A 15,189-nucleotide genomic window follows, 5' to 3' on the forward strand; every position below is an offset into this window, starting at 1 on the left:
TGCTTTACAGTTTTGAGGCATTTGTGCTGTTTGTTCAGCTCTGTATTTCTGTTGTGCTACATTTCACATGTAAATGTTGTATTTTTTACTCCATTACATTTACCTTCCTGCTGCTGTCTCTGGTTCCTTTGCTCATTAAGATCTTAATTGCACTCATTTGATTGGGCAGCTGTGGCTCTGGTGATAAGTCAGCCTGGACAGGAAGTGCAGAGCTGCTGGTTTGATCCCCAACCTGTCCACATGCTGAAGTGCCCTTAGGCGAGACCCCAAACCTGAAGTTGCTGTTTATATGTGAGAGACGGAGAATGAGTCATATTTATGTGGTCTTGAGTGGCTGAAAGCTACAAATTTAGGAGAAGAATTGAATTAAGATGACTGAAGCTTTACGTATATCTATAAAAACCGCATGTATCATGGCGGTCTTGAGTTTCTAATGACGCAGTCTTACTTCAATCGAGGAGTCTTTTCAGGACCTTTGCTTGCAGCTCAATTTCAAGGAAAAAAAAAGTCCTATTCAACCAGACCAACAGTGTCTCCATTCCCCCAAAGATCACCTGTGCAGATGTGCTCAGATCTGGAGTTGGTCCAAACATGGGGAGGATCCTCACAAGAATGTCTTTGGCAGAGTATGTAAAGGAGGCCTTATTATGGTAAAGGAACCCCAGTCTGGATTTGATTTTAGCCTGTAGAATATTAATGTGAGCAATGAAAGAGAGTGAAGAGTCCAACCAGAGGCCAGAGTACTTTTAAGAATTGACTCTGACACCTGTGTTCCAGCAGCTGGTAATTCATTGTAGAGCTGCTTTTTGTTGCCTCTTGGTTGACTCCTAACCATCCTCATCGACCAATTGTCTTTCAGCAGCAGGTGATAGTTGGTACTTCCTTCCTGATTGTGGCAGTGACACAGTTTTTTGCACAGATGGTTGTTGGATCTGTAGCTGCTTTGAATGACCCAAAGTGACTTTGCTGACTAGTTTAAGTCAATGATTTGCCTTTTTTTTAACAAGCTTAGCTGAGACTTTCCCACTGTGCTGTTTGTGTCTGAGTGTAACGACTTTATTAAATGGGACTTCATTAAATTGCCTCAGAGGAGTTAGCAGCTGTAGTCGATCATAATCACTCACAAAAAAATTAAGAGGCCGTGCAACTAAGTGAATTCGATAATTTAACCAATTTGGATCATTCTAATTGCTTTTGATGCAGCAGATTTTGTCAGCTTTGTAGAGCAGCTATAATAAATCTATGAAAGAACCAAAATGCAAGATTGTTTTTTGATGACAAAGACTCATGGGTTTGAATGACTTCATCAGAAATAATTCATAATTAAAGGAGTTGTTGGAAATTTGAGGCTCCTATGATTGGCATGTTCTTTACAAGTATAGGGAAACTATTGTTCACGACTGTATAACAAGACAAGATGTTGATTCTGCTAAATCTCTGCATGATGTGTTACAGCACAGTAGTTAAATGATCAGACTACAGCAGTATAGTTCTACTTCCACATTAATACATCCAAACAATAGCTCTTTGTCTTTATAGCAAATGGTCAAGCATTTGATAATGTATATTTTATGAAATGCTTTTCCCTGTTCAGGACTTTATTTTGTAGCTGTCGTGTGTTTATACCATGGTTGCTTCTTTTAGCTCCGTAGTAGATCCTCTTCTTCCACCACTTCTGTGCAAATAGTTTCTGACAGTGTGACAGCTTTTTCTGCGTACAGCACCGGGCCTCTTGCAGCCTATATGTCCCTTTAACAGCAGGTGCAGCGGGTGTAAATTTTCCTTTCTTCAGCAGATGTGTAACTTGTAAAAAAAAAAGAAAAAGAAAAATAAGAGAGAAATGCTAAACTGAGAGGCCCATCTTTTCTTCGGTGTGTTTGCCTATTAAGCTGCTCCCGTCACATGTCAGTATGCATTTCCCCAGGCTGGACCACAGACCCCAGGTATTAAAAGAGCCAGTTAGCCGGGATCAATACCTACACAATGTTCCAGTGACAGGGAGGGGGGCTTCCTAGTGTTTATTGAGTGTTCCAGAGATTTTGAACATGTGGAGCAAAGCAGCTTAGAGGGGTCGTCTTCATTATCAAATTCGATTAGTGCCTCTCTTTTTCTCTCCCCCGTGATCACCTTTGACTAGCGGGGGTCATGAGGGGGAAGCTGCTGGCCGGGGCCCCCGAAACTGACCACATGCTGGGAGATGGAGAGCTGCATTATCTCTGCGAGAGCCAGAGCAAACAAACACTTTACTGCCTACATCCCACTTAAACCCCAAACCATTAGTCGAGTAACTGGCAACAAGTCTGCTGTTAGAATGACTGAATCAAGCAAACGCAACTTCTGTTTTGGTTCCCAATTTCTGCTGGTTGTGTACTTATGAGCTCAATATGTTTGATTTTGGACTTTTGATCAAACAAGAAGGATGTCATTTCATAAGGATGTCCAGTACTAGTTGAAGTTCATGGTATTTATGGCTCCAAATAGCATTTCTTTTCAATTATAATATAGAAAATAATCAAAAGTGTCGAATAGAGATGTCTCGTTTTGTCAAAACAACAATCCACAACCTTAAATGTACTAATTTTTATACGATAAAGCACAATATGTCCAAATTTGAGAAGCTATAACCAGCAGATGTTTGACATTTTTGCTTGTAAATCACTAAAAACAGGATGATTATGATGATGAGCTAATATTCAGTCAGAATGTCAAAGTGGTTGCTACTTTCCAAATTAATTTTTGAAGTAGGTTGAAGGTGCATTCAAGCATTTAAAATACCTGTTTAACGTCACTCCATGAATGCAAGAAAAGGTTGGAAAGGTCACATGTAGAAAAGGAGATATTTTACTCAGTGGCAAAAAAAAGATGTCGGGTGTCATCTCCTCAGGTTTCCAACAGGCTTAGTGTTCCTCCTGTTGCAGCGTCATCCCTTTGTGTCGTTTGCTTTTGTGCTCATATTTATCATATAACGTCTTACTTTCATGGCCTGTCCAAGTTCATTGTTCTTCAGCTTGTCAAAAACTTTTAAAGAGGTGGGCGACAATCTTTGTTTATCGTCAATAGGTTTTAAAAAGCCTCTGCTGGCCTGACTTCACCCTGCACCCCAGTGGAGTCCACTGTGGGTGCCCTTCACCCCCAGGAACACCCACAGCTGCCCGTCCCTCTCTGTCCATCTTTAATCTCGCAGCACTCTCGCCTAATTAAGAGACTGATCTTTACTCAGTCTCCTGTATTGATCTGCTGCTGTGGCAGTCCGTTGCTCTGCTCCCAGGGGCCAGACAGGAGATCATTAGAAACTCATAAGAAGGAGAAGCTAAAAAGGACGAGCTCAGATTTCTTCTCTTCATTTCAGATCAATAAACCCAGACTTGTGGATCAGTTAGTTTGTTTTAAAAGTTTGCTTCGAGCTGTCGTAAAACTATCCCTTCATTAAATTCTCATAGCGGAGCCGTCCCTGTGTGTATATTTCAGCTTTTTTGTGTGTGTACTTGGTGTGTTTGCAGCCAGGTCAATGCCACTCTAAGCCCTTAGTGTGTCATAGCCGGTGTCAGGCCTCACAGCGTGATCCTGCACTCACAGCGGCTTAAGAAGACCGACTGATTTGCCACTGCTGCCGTCCCAGTGTCCCTCAGGTCAAAGGCCAGCGGGCCCTATCGATTCCCCCGATGAAGAAGTCTTTAGATCCTCTGCCTGCTCTCCTCTCTTTAGCCCACATGCTCCCGGACTAAGGCCTCTCAATTGTTGCTTGCGTGCTGATCGATCCAGTTGGTGTCTAAGGGGGCCTTCCTTTGAGATAACTGACAACTACAAAGGTCCCTTCCTGACAGGTCCATGTCAATACAAATTTCCACTATTGATAAGTAATTAAAGAAAGGCTGGGCAGCTTTATAAAACATCTGTTAAACAGGAGACACTAACAAAGGCTTGTCAGTAACAAAAAAGGAAAGAAGAAAATTTACTGCCTCACTACCATCACTTATCTCAGCTGCCCCTCAGTTCATCAATAATAGAAATAATAATGTGTGTAGATCCGAGGCTAAGCCTGAAATTATTCAATAGCCAAATTGCTGATCCATTGTTGGTCCATTATCAAAAAGGCTTTTAAGGTTGTTTTTCAAGCAAATAGGACAATTATTATCTGGTTGAAGCTTCTTATTTCAGAGGTTTTATTGATAGCCTTTGTTTTATGAGATCAAACCTAAATGTCAGTACTCTATTTTTAACATTGATGCTGACAGCTGCGGTTATTGACCAAATTATTCTCAGGCAATTTCATGTTTTCCTTGAAAACTCACACTTTTATTCATGTGCTAACATAACTGCACAAGAGTTTCCGAACCATCAGTTAGCCTTTCAATTAGCTAACACAACGTAGCATTAGAACACAGGAGTGATGGTTGCTGGAAATGTTCCTCTGTACTCCTATGGAGATATTCTAATAAAAACCAGCTGTTTCCAGCTAGAATAGTCATTTGATCTCCGATTTATCATTTGTTTAATGTTATCTGTATTGAAAAAATGCTTTTCGTTCAAAAATAAGGACATTTCTAGTGACCCCAAACTTTTGAACAGCAGTATAATTTGCCACAAGAGCCACAGTTGAAGCTGAAGACAATACCATTCCCCCTATTTTGTTTGTCTTGATGTTGCTACTCTGAAGTTCAAAATAATTACATTTTATAGCCCCTTATTGCCCTTTAGGAATAATTTGTGTTTGTATTGCTTCCTTTATTAATATTTAGCAAACTGTAAATAAAAAGAGAAAACAAAAAAAGAAGATTTTTTTTCATTTTATTGCCATAAAGATCAATTTTAAGCAATTAATAAAAGAAAAATGTATGTGAGTGAGGGTGAAAAATCATTTTGGTAGCTGTTTGTGTTTTATATTTCAAGACAATGTGACTTTATAGTTTAAAATTTTCAAATTCACTCCGCAAATGTGTTTTGATTCATGTTTTGATTCTGTGAATAATGAGTTTGACAGTAGGAGCCTGTGAAATCATTCACTTAACTAAAATTTAAAGACCACCCCCATATGTGTTTATGGAGTTTTCATATACAAGAAGATAGGACCAAGATAAGTAGTCAGTACCACTGCTGAGGCTTTTTCACCTTGAAACTGCAGCAGACAGTTTCAGAAACACAGATTCAGAGTTCTGGGATGTCAACAGGCCTAAAGAACCAATAATGTCAAGTTGCAGGATGGGAACTTTCTGTATCATTATTGTGCTTCAGAAGTGATTTCTAGTTCAAACGTGTACAGCTGAGTAACTCCAATATTACAGCTTGATCTTGTACAATGTAGTACCTTAACGCAGCTTTACAGATTGAGCCGAGGTGTGCTTGAGGAGAAGGAGGCAAGGTGTACAGACATCTGCATATTCTAGCATGGATGGATGGATGGAGGGATGGATGGATGGATGGATGGATGGATGGAGGGATGGATGGATGGATGGATGGAGAGATGGAGGGATGGATGGATGGATGGAGAGATGGATGGATGGATGGATGGATGGATGGATGGATGGATGGAGGGATGGATGGAGGGATGGATGGATGGATGGATGGAGAGATGGATGGATGGATGGATGGAGGGATGGAGGGATGGATGGAGGGAGGGATGGATGGAGGGATGGATGGCTGCATAGATGCATGGATGGAGGGATGGATGGATGGATGATGGATGGATGAATGGATGATGGATGGATGGATGGATGGATGGATGGATGGATGGATGGATGGATGGATGATGGAGGGATGGATGGATGGATGGATGGATAGTTGCATGGATGGATGGATGGAGGGAGGGATGGAGGGATGGATGGATGGATGGATGGATGGAGGGATGGATGGATGGATGGAGAGACGGATGGATGATGGATCGATCCTGGTTGACTGAAAATAGACTTTCTTAGCTGACATTCAGCATTTTTCTCATTATTGGTATCACTAGTTTTCTGTTTTTTATAATAGTGATTTCCAATAAAATATATACACTTTAGAAATGAGCTGCTTTGTCACCTTTCTCAGTCTGTATTCACCATTTTATGATCTCCAGCAATGATCTACCTCTCTACCTGATGAGTTGTACGGTATGAGTAACAAAAAAAGTTTAAAAGTTCATTTTGATTAAACATGCATAAAACACACATAAAGACATTTTAGCAACATTTTGTGTTGGAGTTTGTGTTTTTCTAAATTTTGATTTATACATTTTTAGTCTCCCACTTCTTCCTGCAAATCTGTATTGTTTTCAAAAAACGGTATCCATCAAATGATTACTACAAATCTTTGTCAGAAGCAGCCCTGAAAAAACCCCCATCAGGTAACCTCTAGTTTTTATATGGCCGACTGATTCTGGCTGATTCAATCGGCGCTTTTAAAAGTTAGCTGAAAACCCTGCTATTTAGACAAGCTTTAGGTTGACTGCATTCTGTCATGTTGTCATGTGTATCTATGTGCTGTTTTGTATTATTTTCATTTTGCATTCTATTGTCAAGCACTTTGTGAATCTTTCCTGTGAAAAGTGCTATGGAAATAAAGTTTACTTACTTATTTCTATGTGTTTGAAGATGTATGGCAGGGTTCATAATTTATTTTTAAACACCACAATCATAAACGGGACATTAAGCGGAGAGAGGACCTGAGGAAGGGCCATGGGTCAGACTTGAACCCATGACCACTGCGTTGTGGACTATAGCCAATGTTTATGTGTCGCCTCCTCAAACAGTTGAGCTACCAAGACACCCAGGTTTCTCTATTAGCTTCTTCTATTTTTAGTTAACTTGCAATACGTGCAAACTCCTGTATGTTTGAAGCAGCATGTGTAATAGAGCTTGTAATAGCTTCAGTTTAATAACTAACTTTGTGCTATTTGACATGAAGCAGGATAAAAACTGAGTGTTTTGACAGAAACTATTCACAGTGTCATTTTCCTGCTTTGAGCAGAGCAGTGAAGTCTCAGTAATTCCCTCTGCTATGTGACAACGCTTATTAAACCTGCATAACACCTGCTCAGCGGTGAGACTGTTGTCAGCGATGTGACTCGGCCTTTTTGTCTTTTATTCACTGTAATCCAGGCATGTGTAAGTGGATCCACTTGGAGCAGGATAACTCCTTTTAAGCGGTTTTAAACACTACAGGAGGGACTAAAATCCACTAACTTCTCATTTACCTCCGCACTTCAGTCTTTAATACTTTTATCCCAGTGGTTGGACCTACTGAACCAATGCCCTGTTTCTGGCTTAGAATTCATCTTTTGCTGATTTAAGACTATTGGAATATGATGTTAGTGTTGTTTAAAGGTCACTGGTTGTTACGGGAACGTAAGGAAGAAGCAGTCAGCAGGTTTCAGGAGGAAGGAGCTCAGTGAAGTGGCCATTACTCATTGGGACTGAACCCTGGTCGTCTTGATGGGTAGGAGGTGAACCCGGACGAGCCCTGCTGGCCCGCAGAAGGGGAAATGATCCGGAGGGGGGGGGCAGTGAGTGAGTGAGTGGTGGCGGCTCAGGGATGGGGAGGGTCACACACAAGCACACTCTTTGTGTGCCTCTAATCCCCCCAGCCAACACAGCTTTGGCCAGGTTTCATCATGAAAGTGCCATGAAATAACTACTTTTTTTCTCTCCTCGCAGTAAATCTCCCCTAATCCTGCGGGCTGCGGAGACAAAGGCCTCTGGGACCTAATCCTGGAGCTTTTAGTGGGGCTGAGGGGCTGGCCGACAGAGCCTCTTCTAAATGACTTATTTCTATCGGACACTAATATAGCTTGACAGCCAAGAACGGTGAAAGGAGGAGGAAAAAGCCAGGGAGAAAAAAAGAGCACAAACATTTTCACATATTTTGGAAGTCTGAGCAGTTGATTGTGTGTGAATTTGAACAGAAGAAGTGAAGCATGCTTATTGGGCTACACCCTCAAAGTACACAACAGCAGAGGCATCCCACATTGTTTATCTGTGAAAATTAATAAAAACAACATCTAGAGCTTTGGATGCAGCTGTTTTTGGTGCAGGAATGTACCTGTGGCATCAAAATGAGTTTGATGAAATCACTCTGCAAAGCTTTATGATACCAAAGGAAATGCAGCTCACATTATCCCAGGACTTTAGTGTGCAGTTACTGTCTACTATGTCCATTCCTGAAAACACACATATTATTTTATATCTTTCTGTTTTGTCGTGGTACAGATTAAAGAGGCAAACTCTTATTTGCACTGATGGTTTACTTCTACAGAACTGCATCTATTAAATGTTTGTCCACCTCCAGAGAGAATCTCTTCTCTGTCGTAGTTTCTCTGATTTATTCCTCAGTAGAGTTTTGTGGATTGGTTGGAATGTTTTTTTTTTAATCTAAATTAAAAATGTACGGACAGTTTTTTGAGAAGCAATTTGAGACAAATCTGTGATTTTGTGTTGTATAAAAATGTACTTGACATAATTGCAACATTTTTGTATGATTTTTGCTCTAAAGCATCAGTGTGCACGGAGCTCATCTGGGCTTAAAGGAAGTTTACTGACACTCCTGAAACTGCACATAAGTGTTTATTATATAATATGGCAATGGTCAAAGTATTGATTTAGTACTATTGAACCTATGAAAACAGTTGTATAATGTCTCCTGTGGCTTCTAAAGAACCCTTTGAAAGTCTAAAAGTGTGAAATTGGGCTTGGAACAACAAATTTGTAACAGCAAACTGATGATAAACTAGAGTTTGCAGAATTAAATGAGCTTCCAGGAGTCTAATTGAAGACACCATGGAGTTGCATCATGGGACATGTAGGATCCAGTGCTTTTGAAGCTTTGCCTAAACTGGAGATAATTCAAATCTAAGGGCATCTCTGCCTTTACTGCACAGATTCATAAAATTATACATTATGAACTTTACTTTAAAAAGTAGAATTGCACGAATGTGTCTTTTGTGTGGACAGTTATGATGCATCATCTTAAAGCATTATATGTGTACAATGAAAATCTCCAAAGTAGCTTGTGTCTTGAGGCGTTGGATAATTCACCTCTGAACATTTGCCAGAAGCAAACAATAGAAATAACTCAAGATGTTTGACCTGCAGCGATTCTTTACCAGTTGAGTTGGTTTAATAAAGTGCACAAGAAGTAACGCTTCTGAAAATATTTAGTGTGCAAAATGATAAATTGACATTGGAGGACTCTATTCTTTGAGATGATTTGAAGCTTTTCTTGCTTCCTGCTCCTGAGAAGACTTCTAATTTAGCTAAGCTGGATGTTAAGAAATAGTTCTGGCTGGTTCAGATTAACTTCACATGGTGACAGTTCATAGGCAAAATATGGTGCCTGTTAGCAAAACAAACCCTCAGAGAAAACCCCCTCCGAGGGGAGACTGTCAAAACCAGCGGTATGAGAGAAAGAGGGCTGAGAAGGAGAGGACAATCAAAGGCTGTTATTTTAATCTGTCCTGCCTGGGAGATTAGCCGACCGCATTGTTTTAATTGTTTTAACGGGAGGGAATGAAACGCTCGCTTATAGGGGGATCCTTGGCATAAATCTCTCAAGTTCAATAGTTTCAAAAACTTGAGCTCCTTGCAACCCCCCTCTCTCCCCTCATCCCACCTAATCCTGGCTAATACCTTTCTTTCTATTGGCTAATGGCTGAGGGGAGCCTGGGTAAATGCTTCTTAAATAGTCGTGGGTGAGAATGGTTTCGGAGAATTAGATCTGTGCTACGACAAAGAGCGCTGCTTTGGAGGGATATAAGGCCCAAATTGGAGTAAGAAATATACCAGGACTACGAGCCCCGGGTCCACCTCCGTGCGTAAAAGCGCACCTGGATCCCACCCTGCTGCTTCTGGTCAGGATTTGGATCTCAGGTAAGCTGTAGAAACATTTCACAACGTTTTCATCGAGACTGGGTGTTGGTAGTATTCTACTATATTCACTGTAAGATCACATTTTTGAGTTTCTGTATTTGAGTTCATGATACAGATGTAGGCTAATATAAAATAAATATAGTATAGTATAGACTGGGACATCCTTCTGTCTGTGTTTTGATATTCCTGACATATTATATGTCTGATCTTATTTCTGTCTGATTTTGTTTCTTTAAATGTGTAAAATCCAAATGTACATTGACAATTTTTGATTTGCTTCAACTACAAAGTTCAAAGTTCTTGACTCTTGAAGGTGCCAAAGGATTAGTTAGTTAGTGCAAATATGATCTTAGATCCATCCAAATTATGTAATTATGTAATTATCAGAATATATTTCTCGCTATATATATATATATATATATATATATATATATATATATATATATTCCATATTCTCATACTAACATAATTGTCCAATGTAACGCTTACAAATGTCTCCCACAGTATATATTTATACTCTTAAATAGTATTTGGATGAAAATGGTAGATTGGTCACATTCTGGAGTTTGACTAATTTTGTCAAATTGATCAAAAACAAAAAATTGGCAGTGATAAAGAGTTTAATTAGCACTGAAACCTAACATTAAACCGAATTCCCAGTGGGGGACCTGAGTGGAGATGAGGAGGGGATACCACCCTCCTGATGACCTGCCCACCCCCCATGTACACAGTTATGGTTGGTGATTTGGGAGCTCAGCGAGGGGGTGCTCCCCTTCAGTCATTCCTCCCCTGTTGAAAAAAAAATCACCTTCTGGTAATTCCTCTGATGACTAATTGTCTCTCAGATCTGTTTATTGGATAAACCAGAGATCACATTGCCAAATAATTACATCTTAAGGTATTAATTCTTTAGCAACTATTGTGGTGACTGAAGTACATTTAGGAAGTTATGAAAGAAAATGACATGAGAGGAGGAATCCTGAATTTCTTTATGGTGCATTCTAATGATATCCATAGTTTAAAAAAAATTCCTACAATCAGTTAAAGAGATGTTTCTGTTGCTTCAGATTCAACATGAACTCCTTGAATTTCTGTGGGACGTCGGGTGGTGCTGGTGGTGGTGTGTACCCCTCCACGGTGTGAACTCCATGCTGTTTGACCTGCGCCACCAGATGGCAGAACAGTACCACAGTTACCCTGCAGCAGCCCCCACGGTGCACACTCTGTCTGTGGCAGAGAGGCTGGCAGGTGGGTCACCATGTTCATGTACAAACCACAGCACTTTGAGTCAAAGAGAGCAGCTTAGTTGAGGTTTTTAAATGGATTTCCCCCCCACATATCTGTTCAGCTTTTACTCCATTCCATTTGTTTTAAAATAGTAGATTAAGACGAACGTTACAAAATAAAGCTCACCAACCTTCCAGCAATATATAATGTGACCAAAAAAAAAAACTGTTGCATTTTTACCAGCTGCTAAAGTAAAGCAACTAATAAAACCAGTAATGCCATATACTACTGTTACTATCAATTTGAAATGTGGTACTTTTACTTTTGGTGTTTGATTTGAATACTTTTGTTCTTTTACTTAAATATTTCTTCAGTTTGGATCTTGTTATATTTTACTCAAGTAAGAGATTTAAATGTTTTTGTCAACTTTTTGGAAAGACTGAACTACTCAGCAGTAAATCAGCTAAAATGAGCTCCATCTCAACCAGCGTTGAAATGCTATGAACAAATCTGTGATAATAACCCAACAATACCATTTAAACGGAATACTGCAGTGTATCTTGATGATGAAATTTCTCTTCTTCTGCTAAAGTGAGATCACAGGAGTAGTTTTGTAATGGAGTATTTTTAGCTAATGGGGCTACTTTGACTTATTATAACTTTCACCCTCCTCTAATACTACTTCCACTAATGCACAGCTGTCTACACTGAAATTATTCATTTAATTACACATTTACATTAGCCTAATGAAGAAGGTAACGTTCAGCAAATAAAAACATCTAGTCTAGATGGGAAAACCTCCACTGCATCACTGATAATGCAGAAAAAAAACATTAAAAAAAGAAAACAGCAAATTACCATAACGATCTTTAATAAGCTGAGGAGAATCTGCTGAACTTTAGTTGTTCCTCTTCCGTCCTGTCAGAGCTCATCTTGGAGGCTCGCTACGGCAACCAGCAGAAACAGCGCCGCAGCCGGACTGCGTTCACAGTGTCGCAGCTGCAGGCTCTGGAGAAAGCCTTCCAGCAGACACAGTACCCAGATGTGGGCATGAGGGAGAGGCTGGCCATGTGCATCAACCTGCCAGAGGCTCGTATTCAGGTGAGAACGGCTTCCACCCATCACCTGACGAACAGCTGACACCAAACTACACGCTGGGCGGAATGGAAGGTGAACATTTGGATGGAAAAAATTAGTGTGATGGACAGCGAGATTGAAATTTGTATATATGCTCTCAACTTCTTTAATATTAAAGCCTTTACTGCTATATAAATGCATGAGCCTTCTTCTCTTCCTCCTTCAGGTGTGGTTCAAGAACAGGAGGGCCAAGTTTCGTAAAGGCCAGAGATGCTCTCCTCTCTCCAGAGACCACAGTCTGGAAGAAGCTCCACACCACAAGAAGACGGGACAGGAGGAAGTGAGGACTGAGGACAAACAGGAAATCGCCACATCACACATTGACAGCAGCATCCCTCCTCTTCCTCCTCTTCCTCCTCCTCACGTGACTAAAGGCAGGGATTCGAACTTTGACGCCTCTCGGTGCTCCCTCCGACTTCACTCTCCTCCACTCTTCCCCTTCGTGGCGGGGGAGCGTTTCTCAGCCCACCAGCCAGTCGTAGGAGTTCTGTCCACGGAGCTCGCCCTGCCCCCGGTGTTCTGGCCCATCATACAGCAGCACAGCTTGGGGGTTCCTCCATCATCTCTCACCAAAAACTGCAGCCTCTCCATTCAGACTGCTTGCTCCAGTAAAGCAGTGCGTCACCCTCACCTGGGGCTGTAACTGGACATAAACCTGGTACATGTATCTCTGCTCCTCCTCATCTGAAGCTGAACCGTGTGGGAGAAGAACCTGACAACAGACAGAATATACATTTTTACACTGTGGGATCTGTCTAAAGCAGGGGTGTCAACCTCATTTTAGTTCGGGGGCCACATACAGGTCAGATTGATCTCAAGTGGGCCGGACCAGTGAAATCACAGCATAATAACCTATAAATAGCAACAACTCCAAATTTTCCCCTTTATTTTAGTGCAAAAAAGTACATTCTGAAAATGTTCACAGTTATTAAACTACCTTCTTTCAAAACATTATGAACAACCTGAAGTTTCTGAAGAAAAATAAGTGAAATTTTAACAATATTATGCCTCAGATTATCATTTACAGTATACTTTACAAATTATAGCTCACAAAACTTTTAGTCCCAACAGCATAGTACTTTACTGTGTGATCAAAACATGTCAAGATCTAGAAATTATTTTAAACTTACAGATTTACAAATGTACAACTTGCAGTTAATGTCTTCTGTAATTTTTTCCCTTTGAAAAGTCATCCTGCGAGCCGGATTGGACACTCTGCCAGGCCGGTTTTTGACCCACGGTCTGTATGTTTGACACCCCTTGTCTAAAGGAATGTAAAGCTTCACAGTCATGTACTTTCAGTGATTTAAAGTTAATTTAGGTCTGCCTTAATGGACGTCTACAGCTCTGTTTATCCTTTGCCGGTTGTTTGAGCTGCTTGAAGGAAGCTGGTAAACCATCACAGCCTGGTTCCAGACAGGAGGAAGGCTAACTGTCACACTTAAACATGTTGTCTTCTGCAGCATTGTATAGCCGGCTGCACTGCCACAAGTTAGTAATAGTAGACTACAACAAAAACGCATTTGAGAAAAGTTTCTTTTTGTAACTGAGCACTGCAACATAGAAATGTGAAATAAAACTGTTTGCACCTCTTGTCTGTTTTTCTAACTTGTGTGAGGCTAAATGGACTTCACTCTGATACAACACAGCACAAAAATAAAAGAAGGAAAATATGATTTGTATTCAACTGGAGGTCTCCTTCAAGAAAATGTGTAATTTGGCACAATAAGGTGCCTGGGTAACAGTAGAATTGCTGTAATTATGATCACAACATGTCATTGTCTTGCAGAATTATCAAAATTATAACTCCAAAGATGACAGCGTTCGACGTGCATGATTACATTTGACTCTAGATTTTACTTTGCATGTATTTCCCACGCTACTATATGCACTACTGTTCCAACAGTTTGGGGTCGCCCAGCCAATTTCATGTTTTCCTTGAAAACTCACACTTTCCTTCATGTGCTAACATAATTGCACAAGGCTTTTCTAATCATCAATGAGCCTTTCAACACCATTAACTAACAAAATGTAGCATTAGAACACAGGAGTGATGGTTGCTGGAAATGTTCCTCTGCACCCCTATGCAGATATTTCATTAAAAATCAGCCGTTTCCTGCTAGAATAGTCATTTACCACATTAACAATGTCCAGAATGTATTTCTGATTAACTCAATATTATCTTCATTGAAAAAAAAGCTTTTCCTTCAAAAATAAGGACATTTCTATGTCACCCCAAGCTTTTGAACAGGAGGGTACGTTAGCGTTGAGAACATGTTTCGATATTTACGTTGATTTCAAACCTAAAGCCCTGTCACAAATAAAAAGCTTATTTTACATTCTAATTAGGAAGATATTTTACAGTATTTAACTGTTTTGAGACACGTTGGAGTATAAAGTACAAAAGATATCAACACATGAAAATAGAACCCAGAATGTTTGCAAAGTTCAGCTTTTGTCAGTCTGGGATGTGAATTTTGCTGCAACACACAATCTTTTTCATTCGTCATTAAAATGTGTTCCTGGATGAACAACTCATTGTTTATTCTATGATGCCGTCATAAAAAAGTAAACAGTCAGAACTGATCAACCCTCAAGAAGACATATTGAAATGACTTGGTTTGTATGATTAATGTTAATAATGTTTGTATGACTGCAGGGCGTACACACCTTCAGTTTGCTGAACAAACTCCAGAGGTGGCTGGTATAAAGTCCATATCAGGATTTAAGCTATTGGATCTTCAGCAACATGCAGCATCAACAACGGTTCAAAACATTCTTACTTGTTGAAAAATTACAGTGTGACAAGTGGAATATCAGCTCAAAATAGTGACTTTGGCAAATATACCATGTTTGAGGGGATCATATTTAAACAATAAATGCCACCAGTGTGTTAAATTCCACGGTAAAATGTAACAAAACAATATTTCTCAAGTAAAAAAATAGACTCTTGTGCTTTAATAATCCTGTTTTGTGTTACTTCAGA

The 15,189-nt window shown here is 40.1% G+C and overlaps 1 protein-coding gene across 1 annotated transcript; it reads left to right on the top strand.

Annotated features, from left to right (window-relative positions):
• Positions 1-9,661: 9,661 nt before the first annotated feature.
• zgc:101100 (uncharacterized protein LOC445169 homolog) lies at positions 9,662-13,796 on the top strand. Its single transcript, XM_022201514.2, has 4 exons — positions 9,662-9,839; positions 10,907-11,087; positions 11,992-12,167; positions 12,370-13,796. Exons 2-4 carry the CDS (start codon positions 10,988-10,990, stop codon positions 12,844-12,846), a joined length of 753 nt encoding a protein of 250 aa, XP_022057206.2. The 5' UTR covers positions 9,662-9,839; positions 10,907-10,987; the 3' UTR covers positions 12,847-13,796.
• The last annotated feature ends 1,393 nt before the right edge of the window (positions 13,797-15,189 follow it).

Source organism: Acanthochromis polyacanthus, chromosome 4, assembly GCF_021347895.1.
Source record: "Acanthochromis polyacanthus isolate Apoly-LR-REF ecotype Palm Island chromosome 4, KAUST_Apoly_ChrSc, whole genome shotgun sequence".
Taxonomy (NCBI): domain Eukaryota; kingdom Metazoa; phylum Chordata; class Actinopteri; family Pomacentridae; genus Acanthochromis; species Acanthochromis polyacanthus.

Bases quoted from the DNA above. Each gene is read 5' to 3' on its own strand.
- zgc:101100 (XM_022201514.2), top strand. From the start codon at position 10,988: ATGCTGTTTGACCTGCGCCACCAGATGGCAGAACAGTACCACAGTTAC. The intron at 11,088-11,991 runs GTGGGTCACCAT...CCGTCCTGTCAG, and splicing joins TGTGGCAGAGAGGCTGGCAG to AGCTCATCTTGGAGGCTCGC. The intron at 12,168-12,369 runs GTGAGAACGGCT...TTCCTCCTTCAG, and splicing joins TGCCAGAGGCTCGTATTCAG to GTGTGGTTCAAGAACAGGAG.